This window comes from Stegostoma tigrinum, chromosome 4 (genome assembly GCF_030684315.1).
Source record: "Stegostoma tigrinum isolate sSteTig4 chromosome 4, sSteTig4.hap1, whole genome shotgun sequence".
Taxonomy (NCBI): Eukaryota; Metazoa; Chordata; class Chondrichthyes; order Orectolobiformes; family Stegostomatidae; genus Stegostoma; species Stegostoma tigrinum.
This window is the reverse complement of record NC_081357.1, coordinates 111,306,089-111,327,932: the sequence shown is the minus strand read 5'-3', so window position 1 is coordinate 111,327,932 and position 21,844 is coordinate 111,306,089. Positions and strand designations below refer to the sequence as shown.

General features: G+C 39.1%; 1 protein-coding gene across 2 annotated transcripts; it reads left to right on the top strand.

Moving 5' to 3' along the window:
* Positions 1 to 569: 569 nt before the first annotated feature.
* On the top strand, positions 570 to 21,110 carry rnaseh1 (ribonuclease H1). 2 transcript variants are annotated; one of them, XM_048531434.2, is made up of 8 exons: positions 570 to 751; positions 3,731 to 3,852; positions 8,055 to 8,204; positions 13,396 to 13,495; positions 16,068 to 16,122; positions 16,363 to 16,447; positions 17,752 to 17,876; positions 20,235 to 21,110. In XM_048531434.2, exons 1-8 carry the CDS (start codon positions 648 to 650, stop codon positions 20,319 to 20,321), a joined length of 828 nt encoding a protein of 275 aa, XP_048387391.1. In that variant the 5' UTR covers positions 570 to 647; the 3' UTR covers positions 20,322 to 21,110. The 2 variants fall into 2 exon arrangements, with proteins under 2 accessions (XP_048387391.1, XP_048387392.1); XM_048531435.2 differs by lacking the exon at positions 8,055 to 8,204.
* The last annotated feature ends 734 nt before the right edge of the window (positions 21,111 to 21,844 follow it).

Sequence of the window (21,844 nt, the reverse complement as noted above, 5' to 3'; positions counted from 1 at the left end):
AGCCCCATGGTACTAATATGGATTTCACAAACTTCAAAATCTCCCCTCCCCTCACTGCATCCCAAAACCAGCCCAGCCCGTCCCCGTCTCCCTAACCTGTTCTTCCTCTCACCCATCCCTTTCTCCCACCTCAAGCCCCACCTCCATTTCCTACCTACTAACCACATCCTGCCCCCTTGACCTGTCTGTCCTCCCTGGACTGACCTAACTCCTCCCTACCTCCCCACCTACACTCACCTTTACTGGTTCCATTCCCGCCTCTTTGCCCTGTCTGCCTCCTCTCCACCTATCTTCCCCTCTATCCATCTTCCACCCGGCTCCCCCTCTCTCCCTATTTACTTCAGAACCCTCCCCCATCTCTGATGAAGGGTCCAGACCCGAAACGTCAGCTTTTATGCTCCTAAGATGCTGCTGTATTCATCCAGCTCCACACTGCGTTATCTCCAGATCTCAATGCGTGTTCACGCACGCGCGAGCGGTTTGCGCGGGGGCGATGAGGGGAAAAGCGAGGAAACGCTCAGCGCTGCAATCCCTCCTCCCAGCCTCTGGTTGCCGCTGTGGGACGGGGCGGGGCGGGCGGACCCGCGGCCAATCAGGAGGCGAAGCCTTCACAAAGGGCGAGTTACTGTTTTTCCCAAAGCGGCTGGATGTGGCGCTTTGGTGGGTTGTTAACGGCACTTTCGATGGGCATGAAGAAAAGGTTTTATTATGCGGTGAAGGCCGGACGGAAGCCTGGGGTGTACGCAACCTGGTGGGTGAAAGAGGTGTCTTAGTCCAGCATGGTCGGTTGTTGGGGATTACAAAATGTGAGGCTGGATGAACACAGCAGGCCAAGCAGCATCACAGGAGCACAAAAGCTGACCTTTCGGGCCTAGACCCTTCATCAGAGAGGTCTCTGATGAAGGGTCTAGGCCCGAAACGTCAGCTTTTGTGCTCCTGTGATGCTGCTTGGCCTGCTGTGTTCATCCAGCCTCACATTTTATTATCTTGGAATCTCCAGCATCTGCAGTTCCCATTATCTCTGTTGGGGATTACAGTTGGGCGTGCACAGCCTGCAAGTGTGGTGGAGGCACTGGAGGGCAACTGGTTGATTTATTTACTTATAAACGATATGCAAGGAAATTAGCGGGGTGAGGTGTGTTGGTGAAGGGTCTAGGCCCGAACCGTCGGCTTTTGTGCTCCTGAGATGCTGCTTGGCCTGCTGTGTTCATCCAGCCTCACACTTTGTTATCCGGGAGATTGTGCATTGACTGCACCAGAGAGCTAGTAGAGATAGAATGGGCTTAATGGTCTCTTTATGCATTATAACAATTCTGTGATACAGGGCTCGGAAGGATACCGTTCGGCCTCGCTCTAACCCACTTTCTACCTCGTGGTTGGTGGTCCTGTGGGTTGCAGAACACTTGGATTGGGGCAAGATCCCACTGTTCCACCTACTTCTCAGAACGAATGGGAACCACTGCAAGTTGTGAGGGCAAAAATAAACCTTTTCACGCCGCGGGTGGTTAGTGTATGGAAATGTGGAGGAGGCAAATTGAATTGAGGCATTCAAGAGGGCATTGGATAACTAATTTGACTAGAAGTGGTGTGCAGGGCTATATGGGAAAGGCAGGAGATAGGGACTAGGGAACTGACCAGTGCAGATATGATGGGTGAATTGGCTACTTTGTGTTCCAGTGATTCTGTGGAAGAATGGCACTCCTTACTGAGTTGTGACTAATGTGATGTATAGTTATGAGCTGCAGCCTCCTGTCTGGCCCTGTGGTCATTCTGTTTCTTTGTGTTTTGTTATTCATGATATTTGGTCTGTGCAAATTCTCAACCTTTTCTTGCTGAAAGTGAAAAAAGTTGGCATTCATTTTGGTCCTGCCTATTTACTAATTAGAGGGCCACCAGTGGACTTCACTTCTGCAAACCAATGGGACATGACAGTTTTTGAGTGCATCCACGATAATGGGAACTGCAGATGCTGGAGAATCCAAGATAGCAAAGTGTGGAGCTGGATGAACACAGCAGGCCAAGCAGCATCTCAGGAGCCCAAAAGCTGACGTTTCGGTCCTAGACCCTTCTTCAGATGATCTCAGACTTCATTACACTTTTTTATCTTTGAGTGTATCCCAGTTTCTCTCAATACGATGTTAGCTTCAGACTATCAACCTCAATATTTCCAAAGTGATTTAACTCCTGTCTGTTGATCCTTCTAATTCTTTTAAACCCATGCCCTGTGGCTGTCATCTCTCCCCTAAGGAAAGTGGATATTTCCTATCGAGTATCTGTATGCCTCTGAAGTTTGTGTTTAATATAAATCCTATTGATCAACCAAGAAAAATTCTAGTCTATACCTAAATCCTTGTACCCAAAATTCCCCAATCCTGCCAATATTTTTTGTCCATTCAAAAGACTCTGTAGTCTTTTGTGATTCTCCACTCAATGTTCCTGGGTTAGAAGTCTACTCACTCCTAGTTGCCCTGAATATAAGTGAGTAAATTGTATGGCCACAACACTAGGTAGGTAAGAAATCAGAAAATAGTGGCAGCTTGAATACTAAGAAATTGGTGAATCGCCTGGATTGTTCACAAAACTCTGGCAATTTAGTGGATACTGTTGTGATAGTGGGATTTGAACTTGAATTCTCTGCACTAGTTTGGATGAATAACTCATTGTATCCTGCCAAAGTCACAAGCTACTTGCTTGCTTATAGACATCACGTGCAAAAAATCATTAGGCTCAGTATGACACTTATGTACTTGAGTGGCTGCCAGATACCGGTGAAGTGGTAACTGCCTCCTTGAAGTAGTGGAGTGCATTTGGTCCGTGCATTGCTGTGCAGCGAACCATAGAGGTATTTTATGTCCAGCTGCTCTCTTTCTCCCCTGGATCTTGGCAGGCTTAGCTGGGAAATGCAGTAGTTTGGGAAGTCGATGAACCAATCCGTCACTGGTTTCCAAAAGATGTTCCTTCCTCCCAGCTTTGGTCTTCATAATCACATGAATCACATCAGCCTAGTGTCCAGGTAGCATGCTGATGAACTGTTCATTAGACCTCAAGAGGTAAATGGACAGTTTAAAATCTAACCACTTACAATCCAACCATCTCAACACTGACCCGGACATTTGATGCTAGCAGTTTAACGACTTTAATAAATGCAAATATTGCTACCGTTGTCTCCAAGTTTGAAAACCATGTCTCTTTCCATCACACCTCTGCAGGCCTGCTTTTAACCTTTTGACAATTGTCACTCAGTACGTTTGTCTGGCAAGCTTCAAAACAAGTCACTTGCTCACTTCATTTAACCATAAAGTTGGTCCAAAAACACAATGATCTTTTAAACTTCCTGTTTGTAACAATTTCAACTTGCTGAGACAATTACATCGTCATGCAAATGGTTATGGTGCAGCAGCTACCCAGGCAAAATGTGTAATTACAGACTATAAAGTTGACAGGTAGGATGTGCAGAAGTAACTTCTTTCAGGGCATTGTAGATTTAAGTGAGATTAATAATTTGTAGATTGTAATTTTTGCAGTCACTTTCACCAAAAAGGGCATCATAACATCAATTATCAGATTAATATTAATCAAAATCCCAGTGGTGTGCGGATTGCTTTCTAATCCACTTCATTAACCAGCCTAGTGTATTTTTCTTGCAATTAAAAATCAATTAATTTCATGAAAACATATATAAATAATTGGAACATTATGTTCCCCTCAAATTATGCACATTTCCTCTTAGGGATGAATGTAAAGAGCAAGTAGACAAGTTTCCCAATGCCAGTTTCAAGAAGTTTGGTACTGAAGATGATGCATGGTCTTTTGTAAGAAATGTGGAATCAAGTTCACAAGCTACCTCGACAGGTAAAGTCTGTACTTTTAAATGTGTAAGTTATTGAATAATTACAAGTAATTAATTGTGTAATTGAGTATGTAAGAGAAGGATAATTTACCATTTAGCTGTGTATGTATCTTATCAAGAGATGGAATGAGTAAATGAAATACTTAAATGTAAACTGCAGACCAGTAAAACATATCTAGCAAAGTTGAAGTTTAACACGTTTTCAACATTGTTTTCGATTCAGGGACAGTTGCCTAGCGGATTAATGTGTTTTGACTTTGTAAAGGATGTTTTCGAAACTCTGCTGAATGTCTTGGACATGATTCTACTTCACAGTGACAGTTGAAACAAGTGACGTGGCACACAAATTAACAATTGTAAATTTTCAAAAGAATACATTCTGCATTGAGCATGCTAAGTAAAATTTTTGGCATGAACATTTTTGAATGCAGGTGTAAGTTAGAATTCTGTCTCTTTTTTTGTAAATACACACGACTAACAAGTGCTTTAAATTTTTCAAAGCTGATTAGTGTCACATTCATGACAAAATTGTAACAATCCAGTTGAAGCTTTGAAATTCACCCCATTTTTAGAAATTTCCAAATGATCCTATGGAAGAAATTGGACAGCTAGATTTATTTCCTGAAACATTTTCAGTAACAGGTACCCACGGATTCCCATTCCTTTTCTTGATAAACCATGAGTAGTCAAACCATGATAATAAAATGTGAGGCTGGATGAACACAGCAGGCCAAGCAGCATCTCAGGAGCACAAAAGCTGACGTTTCGGGCCTAGACCCTTCATCAGTAGTCAAACCATGAATAGTCTACTCTATTACAGCCTAGGCAGGAGCAATGAACATTTTCCTTCCAAACTCTGCTCTAATCTCGTCTCCAACTCACCTGTCCTCCTTTCCTTGTATCCTCAAGAACTCTAACAATAAAAAATGAAATGTGGCTGCTGGAAATTTGAAACAAAAACAGAAATTGCTGGAGCAACTCAGCAAGTATGGCAGCATCTGTGGAGAGTAATCAGTTGGCGTTTCAAGTCCAGCACTGAAGAAGAATCAGTGGATTTCAGATGTTAACTCTTTACTTGTCGCAAATGCTGCCAGACCTGCTGAATTTCTCCAATTTCCATTCTGTTTCTTAAAGAAATGAGTTTTTTTTTCCTTTTTTAATAGAGCCTAAGTCTTCAGTATCCCCCAGGTTTTTTTATTGTTACATCACAGTAGCTGGTTTTTATTCTTTACTGTACAGATGGGCTATAATGCAACACTCAAATACTTACCAGTTTGCTTTTACCTTTCCTTCATCCTTATTCCCATGGCAGTCAGAGATTATATACCTTCTTTCAGAGCCAAAATGTTTTCTATGAATTTCAATTACACACTTTTCCAGAACACACTCACTTTGTAAGATGCTTATGTTTTGAAATGCTCCTTTTAGCTACAAAATTTAGAATTCATGACAATGGATACATTTTGAAAGTTGTGTAGACTAATTCAAAACTTACTAAACTTCCTTTAGCTGCCTTTATTTACAGTAGAGTGAGAGAAGTTAGCCTAATTGCTAAAGTTCAATAATTAGAGGGTCATTTATATCCACAAATTATTCATTGGCAAGAAAATTTCCTCAATTCCACCTTTATCTGGTGTCTAGTATCCATGGAACTGTCCCAAAGTCACAATTTTAGCTGGGGTAGAGAACAGAAAACAATTCAGTCCCGTGGACAACATCCACATAGTCTCCAATCCTTTCAACAAATCGCTACAAATGTGTAAATAATCTTGTGTCACCAAAATAAGTAATTTGGGTATTTCCTTGTTGGGGAAACAATAAAATGTACAGTGGGAAGAAAATAGGCCACGTAGCCACTCAGGTTTGTTCTGACATTCAATTATATTGGAACCAATCTGGAATATAACTCCATATACATTCCTTTGCCCAAAATCCCTTAAAGCGTTTTCAAAAATTTATTAATATCAGATTTACGATTGACACAGTTTAAATTCTGCAAACAGCATTTAATACTTTTTACTTCCTAATTGTGTAAAGATGTGTCTCTAGGCTTCATTTTTAGAGAGTTCTAGTTCTAATTTTGAGGTTAGATCCCTTCAGTCCTTGACTCCCAATCTGCACGAATAGTTCCATCTGTTCATTTTTAATATCTTAAACCTTTTTAAAAGAAAAGCCCATAACTGTCTAAATTCTAGAGTGTGCTAACTTAATTTGTAATTTTTTTTTTCCTTTTGTAAATTAACCTTTTAAACCACAGATATTTTGGAAACTCAACCTTGCAGTCTTAATTAGTTTCTATACATGTCCATGATTTTAAATATATACGTAGATACACGGTTCCTATAACCACTTTTGTTTTTCAGGAACTAAAACAAAGTCGCTGGAAAAGTTCAGCAGGTCTGGCAGCATTTGTGAAGGAGAAAAAAAAATCAGAGTTACCGTTTCAGGTCCGATGACCCTTTCTCAGAACTTGAATTATGTCTGTTGTTCGGTTCACCGGACCTGAAACGTTAACTCTGATTTTTTTTTTATTTCACAGATGCTGCCAGAACTGCTGAACTTTTCCACCAGCTTTGCTTTTGTTTTTGATTTACAGCATCTGCAGTTCTTTTGGATTTTACTTTTGTTTTTCAGTTTTCTGAACGCTTTAGAGGCTATCGTGACCTTACATTAAAACCCATCTGCCACAATGTCTGCCCAGTCACTTAATCAAGCTATCATTGCAATTTTATGCTTTCACCTGTACTCTTTGCTGATGACATAAAAGGCATTGTAAACTTTTTTTTACATCTGACACTCTGTCCTGCCATTAAATAATTTCCCATGGCAAAAAACACTTTCTGAACAGAGGGAGCTTTGGAAAATTGTAGGAAGACAAATCAGAAAAGAAATTCAAGACTATTGCACATGTCTAGGATACACATTCTGCTGAGATATTTATGATTAAGTGAATATTTTGATACTTACTGAATTTTTCCTAGCTCAACAATTTTTGAAATATAGGAATCAGTGATTTGGAAAATTTTGGAAAGGTGGTTAAATGTTATCTGTTGCATAGAATATCCGAAACATTACTTTTTTATTTTGTTTTCAGAGGTGCTTATTACAAATCACAACTGACTAAAATTAATGGATCAGTATAAATAGCTTAGACAATGTGGGGATCATTGTTCAACAGTTTCAGTACTTGAAGCGACAGACAACTTGGGGCAATCTTTTTCATAAGCATAGAGAAAGGCAGGGGAAGAAACAACAGACATGATGTAAGTGCCTGCCCTTAACTACCTTTGCCGACTCTAGTCTAGGTAATTTGACTATTTTCATTACAAATTTATGAATTGCAAAAAAATTATACAATGATTCTTATGGACACCAAATTAACCTGGATTGAAACAAATTAAGATTTATGAAACAATTCTCTTTGCATTAAAACTAAATTTTGAAAAAACAATATTCTCATTCTACTTTTGCTTTTTGATGTTATTGACTCCTTTTGAGATACATTTCTATCAGCATTCACCAGTACTTCACAAAAGTGACCATTGTTCTTAAAAACTGCAGTGGTCCCAAAAGTTGACTCACCACCATCCTCTTTAACGTAATTAAGAATGGACAATAAATTCCAGCCTTGCTAGTGATGCCCATGTCTCATGAAGTAATTAAACAGCTTTTGGCAGTGAACGATTAGTTATGGAGACATCATAGCCACGTTTTAATGTCTCTGAAAACAAGGAGGATAGCAGTGAATAGCAACCAGAAGTGCAAACTTTATTGAATTTATTTATTTTTCCCCTTTGATCTCCTATCTCTGAAGGTCAGGTGCCATGCCTATATGAAATGGGTGAGTTCTACTAACTTGACCTTGGCGGGGGGTGGGGGGTGTCTCTGGATTTGGTCCACATGATTTGGCAGTTCAGTTTGATTCACTTCATTAATTGAAGATAATAGAGTAGAGGACATGGACAACTGTGCTGGAACCTGCTTGCTCTTCTCTGAAATTACTAAATATTTATGTGCTTTCATCAGATGTGATTGATTTCCTGAAACTTGCATGATCTCAAATAGTACTTTATTTTTTTTTGTTACTTTCTTAGAACTTATCCCTATTTTGCAAACAAATCATATTGCAGTTGAATTACTTTAAAGCTGGATATTTTAATTAAATTGCAATAGATCTAACTGTTTAAATCTTCTTTACCTTTAGAATGTAGTGATCAAATCAAGTCTACAATTAAGAACCTAGAGGACTGTAATGGGGGAAAGCGTTCTCTGTCATCTGATGATGAGACATGCCCAAAGCGTTTTAAAAGTGCGCAATCATTCATTGACTTGGAACAGAAGTTTACTTACATGGGTAGGTGAAGTGTTACTTCATAGTTTAGAATGGATGTTAGGAACAAAGAAGCAGTCTTGCAGGTTTAAAAAAAAGTACAGATGAATCCATGGAATGATTTATTGCACACAAGATCTCATAAGAGCAGTAGTTTTATTGAATTTGGCTATCCAAATATGCCAAAATAACCGAATGACACAAATGCATTTTCAATTTTTATGTAACCCTTTGGACATAAAAACTGCACACTGATTTGTTAATGCAGAGATTTCTCCTCTTCATCTTCTGCCTCCCAACTCCCAGCAGGGTTCTACTAGTTATTACTTCATTACAATATTCCCTGCTCGGGTTGCCTGTGTATTACTTTATCCATTGCTTTCCAATGTATCTGACAACTGTGAAAGACGCTGACTCTGACTTTACTACCTAAGTTTGTTCTACCGTCATAATTTTGCTCCTTATTGCCTGAAAAAAATCTAATTTTATGAATTTTCCCATGGAACGCAAGTAAGTCAGCACCAAAAATAAAATTGGTGAATTGTGAGCCAATGCAGCAAAGCTGATAATTAGGATCCAGTGAAGGATAATAATACATTAAAAGAAGAAAGGAAAATGGTAGAAATAGTTTTGTAAAATTCTGCATCCTTCCTTTTTTTGTGAGTAACATCACAGGAAGAGGAAGCAATGCAATGCCATCCAGAGCTTCTGTTCCTTATCTTAGTCTGGTGAAGACGTAGAACGAGTTAGATGCTTCCTCACAAGGATGAAGGCAAAACCCAATGTTATATCTAATACTGTAGTTCTTAAATTTTAAAGATATGTAGTTTTTCTTTTATTGTACTAAAATTCCCTTTGATCATCTGGAGGTCAGCTAACACTGTTATGATAACTGCAATTTAAAAATAACATACTTTTTTTTGTCTTAAGCCGGCAATCATAACATTGCAGGTAGTTGTCGCAAAAGATATGGACACATGATGTGCGCAGTTATTCTAGTAAAATATTTATTTACATGGCCCCTCAGTATTCAGGAAAGCTTTGGAATTGAAGTGTAATTAATTGGCATTTCAACCTCTGAATAGACTGCATCACTTTGGGATGGAGATGAATGGAACTTAGTGAGCTCCTTTGTTTTGAGATGATCTTTGTGAATTCAGTTGGGGCGTAGCCAGCTGACAAGACTAATGTTTGGAAAGGCTGCTGTCTAGCAAGTAGCTCCATGAAAGTGGAGTTGTGTAATTACTAGATATTCTTCAAAATGCAACCTGGGAGTAGGAGCAGGTCTTCAATACAAGGTGGCAAGAGGGAAAATGACTGGAAGATTTGTTTAGCTGGAAGTGAGTTTTCTAATGTTTTACACACAGTGCAGGAGTCACATGACAGCTGAAGTTTGAGCTGAGAGATTGAGTCAATGCTGGTAAATAAATTGCAGCATTCCTTCGAGAAGCCAATGGGAAGGCCCCTATTGAATCTTGTACCTGGATGAATTGTTTGGAACACTGAAGGGAAATCAAAATAAACTGCAACGTACATTTTTTACAAGTTGGTCTCTGAGAAAACCAATGGCATTTCAAAGTTTCATATGATAAGAGAATCCTTGGAAGAGAGGGGTGCAGTGATAAAAGTAAGTAGAACTGAGTTCATAGGATGCCATTATGGTGCTAATAGAATAACCTGTGTTTAATTTTTTGTTGTCTTTTTCTCAAGACACGAAATAGTGTTGGTTTCGGTTTGTCAGTTAATTACTAGGTGTTTGGAATTTCTACCTTTTTTAAATGTTAATGGTCTCTAATGTAACTATCTTTGCCATCATCTTGAGTGTATTTTGAGCTTAGTGCATTTTACTTGTTGCTCAGAATTGTGTTTTGTTTTCTTTCATTTGCATTTTGCATTGGTGCGTAGTTAAATTGTATCACAATGCCAACATTTCAATTTATTTGCACTAGCTGAACAAGCATGTCCATTGAGACAACTTCTGTCATCATTATTTTCAACTGCATGGAAATATTTTCTCATCAAATTGTTCAGAGATGTCATTACACGCCCCTGAAGCAAATGAGACTTGAACTCCAGTCTCCTAACTCAGAAAAAAGGGACACTCCCAGTGTGCCACAAAAATAGAATAAACTAGAATAACAACTTGTCACTTTTATTTATGAAAATACAGTGAGGTGTGTATAATTCTGTACCATTTGGTGCCATTTTATTTACAGAAATTACAAGAAAAAATAATTGAAACAAAGTTAAGACAAAGTTCATCTGTTGTTCCCTCCATGGCTTCCATTTTTCTAAAATGTCTATGGAGTGCTGCTGCCAAAGCTGTCCCTGAGGTTGCCAAAGCAAGGATTCCCAGTGTGGACCCATTATGTTACCACTGCTGAAGTTACTGTGTTGCTGCCATAGCAAGGAGGGACAGACCAGACCCATCGAGTCACTGACATTTAAGCTGTTGTCACTTCACTTGCCACCCAAAGCCACTGCATTGCTGATATACCCATGATGAATGAACTGGAACCGCCATGCCACCATCATGAAACTGCCCCGCTATTTATTAGGAGGAATGGACCAGACCTACTGATGACAAAGCCATAGTCGTGAGTAATGGACTTTGGTTCCACTAAGCTGCTGCCACAGCAGGCCCTCACGATCGCCTTCCTCCACCACAGCTGCAGAAAAGAAGAAAAGGTGAACTTTGGATACAAAAGAGAAATAAAGAAACAACAGTTCCAAAGAAAAACATGAAGAATGTGCCCAAGGAGATAGCAAGAACTGCCGATGCTGGAGTCAGTCAATACAGTGTGGAGCTGGAGCAACACAGATCAGGCAGCATCAGAGGAGCGGGAGAGTCGACGTTTTGGGTCAGGACCCTTCATCGGATGAACGGTCCCGACCCAAAATGTCAACTGTTCTGCTACCAAGAGTATGCCCAGCCAGGAGACACAGACAGAACTTGAGCAATTCCTACCCTGTTGCCACTGCCATAGAGCCTGCCACCCACCCCCACCCCTTCAACTGCTCTTTATTTCTTTGGTTAATTCACCTCTAAAACATCAAGTATTTGGTGTGGGAGGTCAAATTATGAAGAGGAGTGGCTGCGTTAATCATTCTGTTCAGTGTAAACTTACTTGCCCATCAACTTTGTCTTTTGTTCACCTATATTTAATTTCTAATTTGCTAATGCTACCGAGTTACTGTGCCCTTAGGTGCCCCTTTTCTCTCTAATTAACTCAATTCCATATCTTTGCCCTCCCACTGTCGACTGCTTGCAATCACCTGAGCCTCATGATGTGGAATTCCTACCCAAAATGTTTTCACTTCACTTACGCCAGTTCTAATGATCTGTCATTTCAATAAAACTTTTGGGCATACCTTTAATTTTCATTCTTTAAATATGCTTGGAAATATTTTGTCAACAGCCCAATTTCAAGTTGTTGTGTGGATTAGTTCTATGTTAATGTTTCTTTCAAGACCAAGTTGTTAATGATTTCCATACAGTAACTTATTTCAAGGAATACAGATTTTCCCAGTGAGAGATTCAAAGGATTATCCGATAAGCTTTCACATTTTAAAACTTTTTACTGTACATTATCAGACTCAAATCAGCCTTGACGAATATCACTTCATAGTTAAGTAATCACTAAGGTACAGAAAAGGTATTTTCCTTGTTAACTACTTAACACAAATGTGGTCAGAATTTTTAGTGAGATTGTGTGTAGTTTTAATACAAAATCCAAAACTCCCCCTGTGAATTTTCCAGGAGGCTTTTGGGGGGGGAAAAAAATGTCCCTTCATTGAATCTTCTGGGCATGATCAAATTCACTTCCAGTTTTAGCGCAACCCTGGTCTTTAAATCTCCACAAGCCTCCAAAGGAGAAATCTGCTGTCACCTGCATTCTGTTTGGTGGTTAAGACAACCAAAGTCCTCTTCCACGCTTGGTGTTGCAGCACCTTTTTTGTTTGTCGTCTTCCCACATTTTTATCTGAGCAACTTGGTCTGGATTAAGCAGGAACAGCTGTTGTTTCCTTTGTGCCCAGGTGTTGAAACTTGCACCTTTTTTAAAACTTAATTTGAAACCTGTTGAAAATTGTCTCTATCATGACAGTCATGTGGATTGCCGCTAGAAGACTTACTATGTGGTCACATCCCCTCTCTAAATTAAAAAAAAACAAAGAACTGCAGATGCTGGAGATTTGAAACAAGAACAGAAATTGCTGGAGAAACTCTGCAGGTCTGGCAGCATCTGTGGGAAGAAAGCAAAGTTAATACTTCAAGTCTAGTGATTTTTCATCCTAATTGTTAGTAGCTAGGCAAAAGTGGTATTTATGCTGAAACTGAAGTTGGGGAGGGGCCGGTCTCCTATACATTGGGGAAACAAAATGCAAACTGGGTAACCACTTTTCAGAGCACCTACATTCTGTCCCTAAAAATGACCCCAAGTTTCCAGTTGCTTGCCACTTCAACACATCGCCATGTTCCCCGGCCAACATTTCAGTAACAGGCCTGCAGTGTTCCAGTGAGCCTCAGCGTCAGGTTGAAGAACAACATCTCACTTTCCATTTTGGGACCCTACAGCCGGTAGTTCAATAACTTCAGAGCCTGATTCCATCTTTCCAAGTTTTTTTAAATCCACCTTACTCCCAATCCTGTTCAGACACCCATCCTTACGTACCCCTAGCTCTGCACATTATATGGGTTGCATTCAGTACAGCTCACCCATTCACTGTTACTCTTAGCTCCTCTTATCCCTTCTTCAGTCTTTCTTCTGACCTGGCATGCTTTCCATAATCTCCTCGTTTACTACCCCTTTCGTATCTCTCTGGGGTCCATCTCCGCCTATCTGCTTACATCTTCCCCTTCCCACTGCTAGATGAAGAGCCACCAGACACAACATTAACCCTGCCCTCTTCCCATAAATGCTGTCAGACCTGCTGAGTTTCTCTCAGCAATTTCTGCTTTCGTTTCCTCTTCAAATTACTCCAGTTTGCCATGATTAATAGAGATGGGTGAAATATAACTGTCTCGAAGTCTTTCATCAGTTTAAAGCAGCGAAGTAATAATGGAGTGCATTTGCGCAATATAAATTCCTCGGTTGAATATATGAACTTTTCTTTGTTCAGCTATGTTTTAGCTGTAAGAATTTGTTTCAGGAGCTACTACTTTTCCCAAACGTCACTTTATTGTAAACAAAATCAAAGTTTTTTTTTTGCTCAGGAGATGCTGTTGCAGTATATACGGATGGCTGCTGTTCGGGTAATGGGAGGAATAGAGCTCGGGCAGGAATTGGTGTGTACTGGGGACCAGGTCATTCCCTGTAAGTAAAGGAATTTATTTTACATTTGAAAACTCACTTGAAAAACTAACAACATTTGCAATCATAATGATTTTTAAGTGATTTTTTTAAAGCTATTCTTATTGTTTTGCTGTTGAGCTTATTTGAGCATTCTATAGACTCTCCACTCTTCAAATCAGTTTTAAATGAATGTTACATATTTCCACCATCCCCAGTATTTTTGTTAGTTTTAATTGAATTTTAGATCTCCTGGGATTATAGTTATAGTAATTTTGGTTTATCTGTTATGGATCACTTTAATTGTTAGATTCTACCAGTGCTGATGCGTTATTGTGATATCTGTAACGACAATGATAGAAATTCAATATAAATTTTTTTCCCAGTGATTATTTTCATTCTCTTCCGCCTGCAATGCTCCAAAACAAGAATGCTGCCTTCAGACTATAGTCCCTTTTTCCACTTTAGCAGCCACATTCCAGGAATTACTAAATAAAGTAAGTTCCATATTCCGTTCCTAGTGATATCAGAAGTAGAATTTACTCCAAATATAATCTTGTACTCCAGAAGTGCCGTCCCTCTGTTACCAAGGCAACCTCCAGAACTGCTGTTAAATGCCGCTATCCCACACTTCTCACTGGTATTCACCTCCTGTAATTTAGTAATGAAATCTACTAACTTAACCAAAAAAAGTAAAGGAATATATGTTAATAAAATGAAGGGTCAAGGCCTGAAACATCAGCTTTTGTGCTCCTGAGTTGCTGCTTGGCCTGCTGCATTCATCCAGCTCCGCACTTTGTTGTCTACGTTATTAAAATAATCACTGATGTAAGGTTTTTTCAATGAAAGCAGTCAAATCATGAAATTCAGTTCTAAAAGCTTGTGTTTTTTAAAAACAAAGTGCTCTGCAACAAAAACAATTTATCTGAGTCATTGTAAGACACTAACTGTGTGTAATGGAATCTTTGGTTTGAAAGCTTGTATGTTTTTGGCATGGCCCCTACTTCCAGTTCATGAAGAAACTAAGACTGAAGTAGAGTTTGACAACCAAAACTACTTGGTAATCTGGAGCTGGTCAAAACCATGTTTAAAAAAACAGACCCATCTAGCTCAGCTGATGGTTATAATTTATCTTGGTGATGCAGTGCGGCAGGCTGAAAAAGATTGAGGCTAGATCCAGAAGTTAAGACTAGGCAAATACACAGTTGTTGAAGTTGTTTCATTTCTGGATCTATGTAATATAGACCTCTGTAAGCAGAATTAAGGAAGTTCTACAGACTTTCCTTTTTTTTTGTTGAAGACTGTGGTCGTGGAATACTGTCTGTTGGAGTATGAACTAAAACCTTAAAGAAAACAAGCTGAAATTTCTTGTGAGAAAGACCATAGTTTTGAGGAACTTTGTGACTGAGATTGAAGTTTATGCTGAAGGGACTACTGAGCCAGTTCACAAGACTTGCACATGGACAGACTCCCAAGTCGGTAAAAAGCTTGGTTTGTCAATCAAAACCAGGAGTAAACATGCCATGGTTCAGGACATTGCCATATTGCCATCTATCTGAAATGTGACTCTGGAGTTGTTAACTTCACATTTCTTAACTTAGAACCATAGCAGTCTATTACTTGATGGTGAAAATCAACATGGTCTGACTCACCTTGGTGATAATCATTTTTACAGCATGGAGTGACAGCAAGGTAAGTATGACAACCTAAGGTGACCAAATCTGAGTCCTCTGCACATACCTATTCAGTAGTGAGACATTTACAAAACATGCAGGGAAGAAATGCTGAACGCTTTACACATTTGGTAGCTCACATGTCTCCTTGTCATCAGCTCGGTTGTTCTGAAGCATCATTGTTGACCACTTTTAATAAGTGGATAATGGCCATGTTCTCAAAGACCTATATAGTGAACTGGCTATGGGCTTATAACCTGTTGAATGTTCATATCTTTGCAAGATTGCCAGCAAGTGAGATATGAAGACGGTGCACTTTGTATTCTAGTTTTCCATATTTGATGGTGGTCACCTCACATAAGTACACTGTACTGAAGGACATTGGCAGAGGCAAGGAAAAGGTTTCTGCTTGGATGGTTCAGTTTATGACGCACTTATAATAGGCCAGTACATCGGGCAACTTGTCAGCTTACTATCTTCACTCTAGAGTGGACTTCCTGAACCACACTAAGTTAATGTTTAACCCCGTTCGCTCCCAGGGAACACCGAAGGATTTTTTGTTCTTTTGCCGCACTTGGTGGGCGGCTTTTGCGAGCTTTGTGGCTGATGGCTTGAAATTGTAGGGAAACTGAAGGAGGCAGAACAAAATAACTTGAGCATCATCCTCCTTGATTCAAATTCCAGGTTACCAAGCTCAGAATTCAGTATTTGTCGTCTCTTCTGAATGCAAAACTAAATAATGATCTGTCATGACTCATGTCACCCATTTCACTTTCCAAGATCTGGTGACCAGTGACCACTGTTTTTCTGTAACCCCCAAACCCATTCCAATGAATCTAACAGAGGTCAGGAATTTGGTATTGTGTGGATTTATGATCTTTATGTTGCTCTTTTCAATTGTGAATATTGATTTCTTTTCTCAGAAACCTTAGTGAAAGACTTCCAGGAAGACAGACCAACCAAAGGGCAGAAATAGTTGTAAGTATTCTGAATGGGGAAATGTAGCCAAGCTATTCTCAAATCCTGTTCATGTGAAAAGCAGTGCACAAGTGATTGCATCGATTCTGATAATTTAATAAGAAATTATGTTGATGGCATTACATTACTATCACAACTGTGACATGCCAACTGGATTTGTGAAAGCTCCACTTACTCAAGCGTTACTTACTTTACTAACAGTTGTGGAACAAAGTTTCTAAAATTATTATTTCTTATTAGGCAGCTTGTCGAGCAATTGAGCAAGCCAAAGAATACAACATTGAAAAGCTGGTTATTTTTACAGACAGCATGTTCACCATTAATGGTAAGTGGCTCTAATCTGTGGAATGATAGGCACCGAAAATGCTGAAATAATCAACAGTTTTGACAGTATCTGTGGTGAGACAAACAGTTACTGTTGTGAGTCCAGTAGAAGAGTCATATTATCCTGTCTGCTAGTTAGGAAGGTTGGCTCTGACCTGAATTGAACACGCACTCCTGTGCCAAGATCTTTGTGTACTGGTATATTGACTGAGAGCTAAAGTAAATATGCAGCCTAACTTTGTATCATTGGTTACCGGAAAGGCAGCCATGACACAACATTTTGCATTACACTGGCTATCATGAGGCAAACATGGCCAGCCATATTTGTATAGACTCTTCCACTGACCTCTCCAACCAGCAACCTCCATCTTAATGAATAAGGACACTAAATGCATGGAAATAGCATCATCCATCTCCAAATAGTATCCAATTCTTCTTCAGGGATGGAGGAGGAGGGGGCAGGGAGACAAAGTTAGTTTCTATGTCCGATTACTATCTGGTGATTTCTGCCAAATGTACCCTTTGTAGACCAGGCTTATTTTGTGCCCTTTGGCTCACTATATGTCTTTTTTTTTAAACAAATTAGAAACATTTGTAAGGAATAATGCAGGGCCAAATTCTCTGTTCTTCTGGGGTTAGAGATATAAAAAGTCCACTGGCCATAACTTGATTCACAAATGTTGTCTACAATTTTTCATTCTGTTAACATTTTCCTTCTCATGGATGTAGGTGTGTTTATTGCCCAGATGCAGTTGAGTCAAACACATTGCTGTGGATATGGAGTCACATGTAGGCCACACTGGGGAGGGATGATGGATCCATGAAATAGCTGGGTTTTCCCAACCACCAGGATGGTGTCATGGTCATCATTAAACTCTTAATCCAAGATTCTTTTAAAATTGAATTCAAATTCTGCTATCAGCCGTGGTGGGATTTATTGCAGGTGCCCAGTACAGTACCTAGGTCTGTTGGATTGATAGTAGTCCAATGACATTACCATTCAGCTATCACCTCCAGCTAAACTTAAAAGTGAAAAGTACTCCACTTACTGCTTAAATTCTTTTCATTTCCTCTTTGACCGTGATGAGCGCTCTCTTCCAGGTAATCAATGTTATAAATGGATCTAATGATTTTAACTTTATTCCTTAGCATAATTTCAAACCAGTTTCCAAACTCTGTCCACTGCGTTCTTTACATTGAAATTGCAGCTGTAACCACAATAAAAGCACTTCATTAGCTTTTAAGTGAACTTTTTAATGTCTTGTGCTTGTGAACGAAATGCACGTTTTGTTTTTTTTTGCATAGGTATCACCAAGTGGATCAAATCTTGGAAGTGTAATGGCTGGAGGCTTAGTACTGGCGAATCAGTAATCCACAAAGAAGACTTTGAAAGACTTGACAAATTGACCTCTGATATAAATATTGAATGGGTATGCAACCTTTTTATTTCATGGACAAACTCTGTGACAAAATTGGTACTGTTCTTACTGTCTCCTCTTCTGGAGGTTGGGGATGGAACAAAAAATACCCTGGCCACAACCTGGCAAACAGTAAATAGTTGTCAGATTGTCGACAATTTTTGATTGTATTAACTTACAAGGGGAAAGTACCAAGATTAACTACCTAAATCAGATTAATTTGGATTCTCTACAGTGGAAACAGGCCCTTCAGCCCAATAAGTCTACACCGCCCCTTGAAGCATCCCACCAAGACCCATCCCCTCTATAACACACACACCCCTGAACACTACAGGCAACTTAGCATGGCCAATCCACCTAACCTGCACATCTTTGGACTGTGGGAGGAAACCGGAGCACTTGGAAGAAACCTATGCAGACACGGGGAGAATGTGCAAACGCCACACAGACGCTTGCCTGAGGCTGGAATCGAACCCGGGTCCCTGGCGCTGTGTGGCTGCAGTGCTAGCCACTGTGCCGCCCATGTGTGATTAATTGTGTGATAGTGAAGTGTGGAGCTGGATGAACACAGCAGGCTAAGCAGCATCTTAGAAGCACAAAAGCTATTTTGTGCTTCTAAGATGCTGCTTGGCCTGCTGTGTTCATCGAGCTCCACACTTTGTTACGTGGATTCTCTAATGTCTGCAGTTCCCATTATTTCTGGTACTACCTTAAAAGTGTGTCTGTTTGGGAATGTCCAAAAATCTCTTGGAAATCAGCCAATAAGCCACTAATAGAAATTGCAGTTATGAATTTTGTGCAAGGCTTATCAAAATGCTTTCACATGGCTGCTAGTTAGTTACGTATGTTATTGTTGAAAAGAATGAAAACCGAAAGAACTGCAGATGCTGGAAATCAGAACCAAAACCGTAAATTGCTGGAAAAGCTCAACAGGCTGAGCAGCATCTGTGGAGAAAGAAATAGTCAACATTGCAAATGTGGTATGACTCCTCCTTAGAAATGAACCCCAAACTCAGCATCAGTAATATATTGCCCTGTATTAAACAAAATATCAGACTAGGTAGACAACTGTTCGATTTTAAAAATTGTGCATCAATATTGTCCGAGACAGCCAACATTTCAGGAGCAATTTTGAATACCCAGTGATCAACTGAAAACTACAACTCAAGACTCGATGGTTTTTAAACAAAAGGAAGTTGTATTGTACAAGTGTCCTCACTACAAGCCCAGATTGCATTCTGAAAATTGAGATTTTATGTACAAAGACTTTAAGTGAGGCTCTGATTCGTACAGGGAACGATGTTAAACCTAGAATAAAGTTCTGTAAGGCCTGTTATGGCAGAAAAAAAATTGAAGTATTTATACTTCTAAGTTGAAATATCATACCACCTGGACTTTGAATTAGCTGAATTCCAACATTGGTAAATAAATAAATAACACTTTGTTTTGTACTTTCTCACTTTCACTTACATAAGCACACAAAAATCCACAAATTCACTTTAGATTCAAGATTTTATGCCAATCTTTTCATTAACTTTCACTGAGTGACCCTCCAACTTTGCTAACAAATATGAGCTTCTCAGTTCAAGCTTGGTCTTCACTCAAGTTCTTGCTGAAAAATTTTAAAAATTCAGAATATCCCTGGTTACTGAAGGCCTTCGACTCACTGCTTTGTACAGACTCTCACTGTTTTCTCCAGTCCACTCCAGTAGCTTCTGTATGGCTACCAGGTCCCAGAGTTGATTTCACAGCTCCTGTATGCCTGCTCTAAGCTAACAGCAAACTATCAAATTCAGGGAGAAACATGCAGCTAAATGAAAACTAAGGAACTGAATTAATTTCCAGAACCCATTTTCCTGGCTATTGGATGTCCTCAAAAAGAAATGGAACCTATTTAATTTTACCCTCAACATGACTATCTTTGATTCTGTGACCCTAATGAATAATTTATATATCTATAATGGATATGGATGTCCTCTCTCCAGAGTTGGTGGATCTATCAAGAAGCTCTCATATTTATCATCTATTCTCTGTTTATTTCATTTAAATATCACAAATCTGTTACTAAGAGAAGTGTTGATCTTGTGGCCTACAGATGGGTCGTCCATCATTTAGTGTTTTCACACTTTTAACTCTGACCTTGTAAGATAAACACAGGTTACCATTTAACTATAACCTAGGCTTTTTGATTTTAAATATTAAGATTGTTACTAGTTTTCAGTCAGTTGTTTGTAATTATGTATAATTTATCCTTTAATCATTTATTTAAATCCAATTCCCAAACTGATTTTACAAAGCATGTATATTATGAAACTCTACGCTAATAGCAGTGAATGTCTAAATGTAATATGTTTTCCTTTTGTTTTGCAGATGCATGTCCCTGGTCACGCTGGTTTCCCAGGAAATGAAGCAGCAGACAGTCTAGCTAAAGATGGAGCTTCCAAGCCGCCATGCTGACAAACATTGTCAAACACATTTTGTAGGTCATGGATGCAAATCTGAGATTAGTACACACTGTGATGCAAAGCAAACTTCATATTTTTGTTTGTAAAGCCTCCTTTTCAGTGGCTCCAACAATACTGTTTATTCCCAACTGCAGGCATAGCTTGTTCCACTGTCAATAATATAACTGAAAAATCATAATATATTGCAAATAATGGGCTGGTTTCCTAGCCCTTTTTAATTTAAAATTGTAGCTAGCAAATACTTGAGTTTCCAAAATACTGTTGTTTGCTTGTCCCTTTCGGAAAGGTTCTGTGGCTGAATGGAATTGGCTAAGTTTCCCAACTTTGCAGCCTGGAAAATTTTGAGGGATTATAGCTGTTTCCTCAATAACACAATGCAGTATATTGGTATGTGCAGCTCATTGTTACAGTCCTTTTTAAGTACGTTAAATTTGTGGGTTTTCAACCAAGAGCGTGAGAGTCACTTGCATTTTGTTAAACAAGTGTTTGTACAGTGTTGATCTAAGAACTTACCTCATTTGGCTTGGTGTGTAAGAGGTTCTGATCTAACTTTTTTTCTGAAATGTTCAAATACACAATTTTTGATCCCTGGTTTGAGTTTTTGTTTCTTTTGCCTAATCATTTAATTTATATTCTATTGGTAAGCATGAATGTTATTGTGCATGAGTCCATTCACAAATAGGATTGATTTGACTTTTGATTTTTACAATATAATAATGTACATAGGCTGGTTTTCGGATTGTAAAGCTAAAATCATATGAAATAAATGTTCTGTTTTGTAGATCCTGCTTTTGCATTTTGTTCAAAAACAGAATTGCAATGAAATGATTTATATAATTCTCATTCTAATCATTTGCCATCCAAGAATACTTAGGAAAGTACTCTGAAATTGCTTATCTTCCTGAGCATCTATAATCCAAGCCTAACTTTTATAAAACTATAATGAATATATCAGAATACTTTGGGCATCTACAACACTGGCATCTATGCAACAGTGTGGAAAAATAATCAGGCATGTAATGTTCACAAAGAGCTGTACATAACCACTGTGGCCAATTACTGTCCCTTCAGGCTTTTGATCATCATCATCAGCAAAGTGATTTGAAGGTGAGTATTACTATCAAGTGAGTATTACTATCAAGTATTACTTGATAGCATTGTCACAGAAATAACCTCACTGATGCATACTTTGGGTAACTTGAAATCAAGGCAATTTTCGGTTCACTTTGGCATTAGAGACCCCAGCAAAACTTGAACCAATGGAGTGGGAGAGTCCCCGCTGGTTGGAGTAACACATAGAATGGAGGAAAATGGTTGTGGTTGCTGAGACCAATCCACTCCTTCCTAAGATATTGCTGCACCAGCTTCTTGAGGCAGTGTCCAAGCCCAACATCTCCAAATGTTCAGTCAATAACCTTCCATTATAAGGTAAAAGTGGGATGTTTGCTGATGTTTGCTAATGACTGCACAAAGGTTCAATCCCATTTGTGACTTCTCAGATGGCAGGGCAGTTTA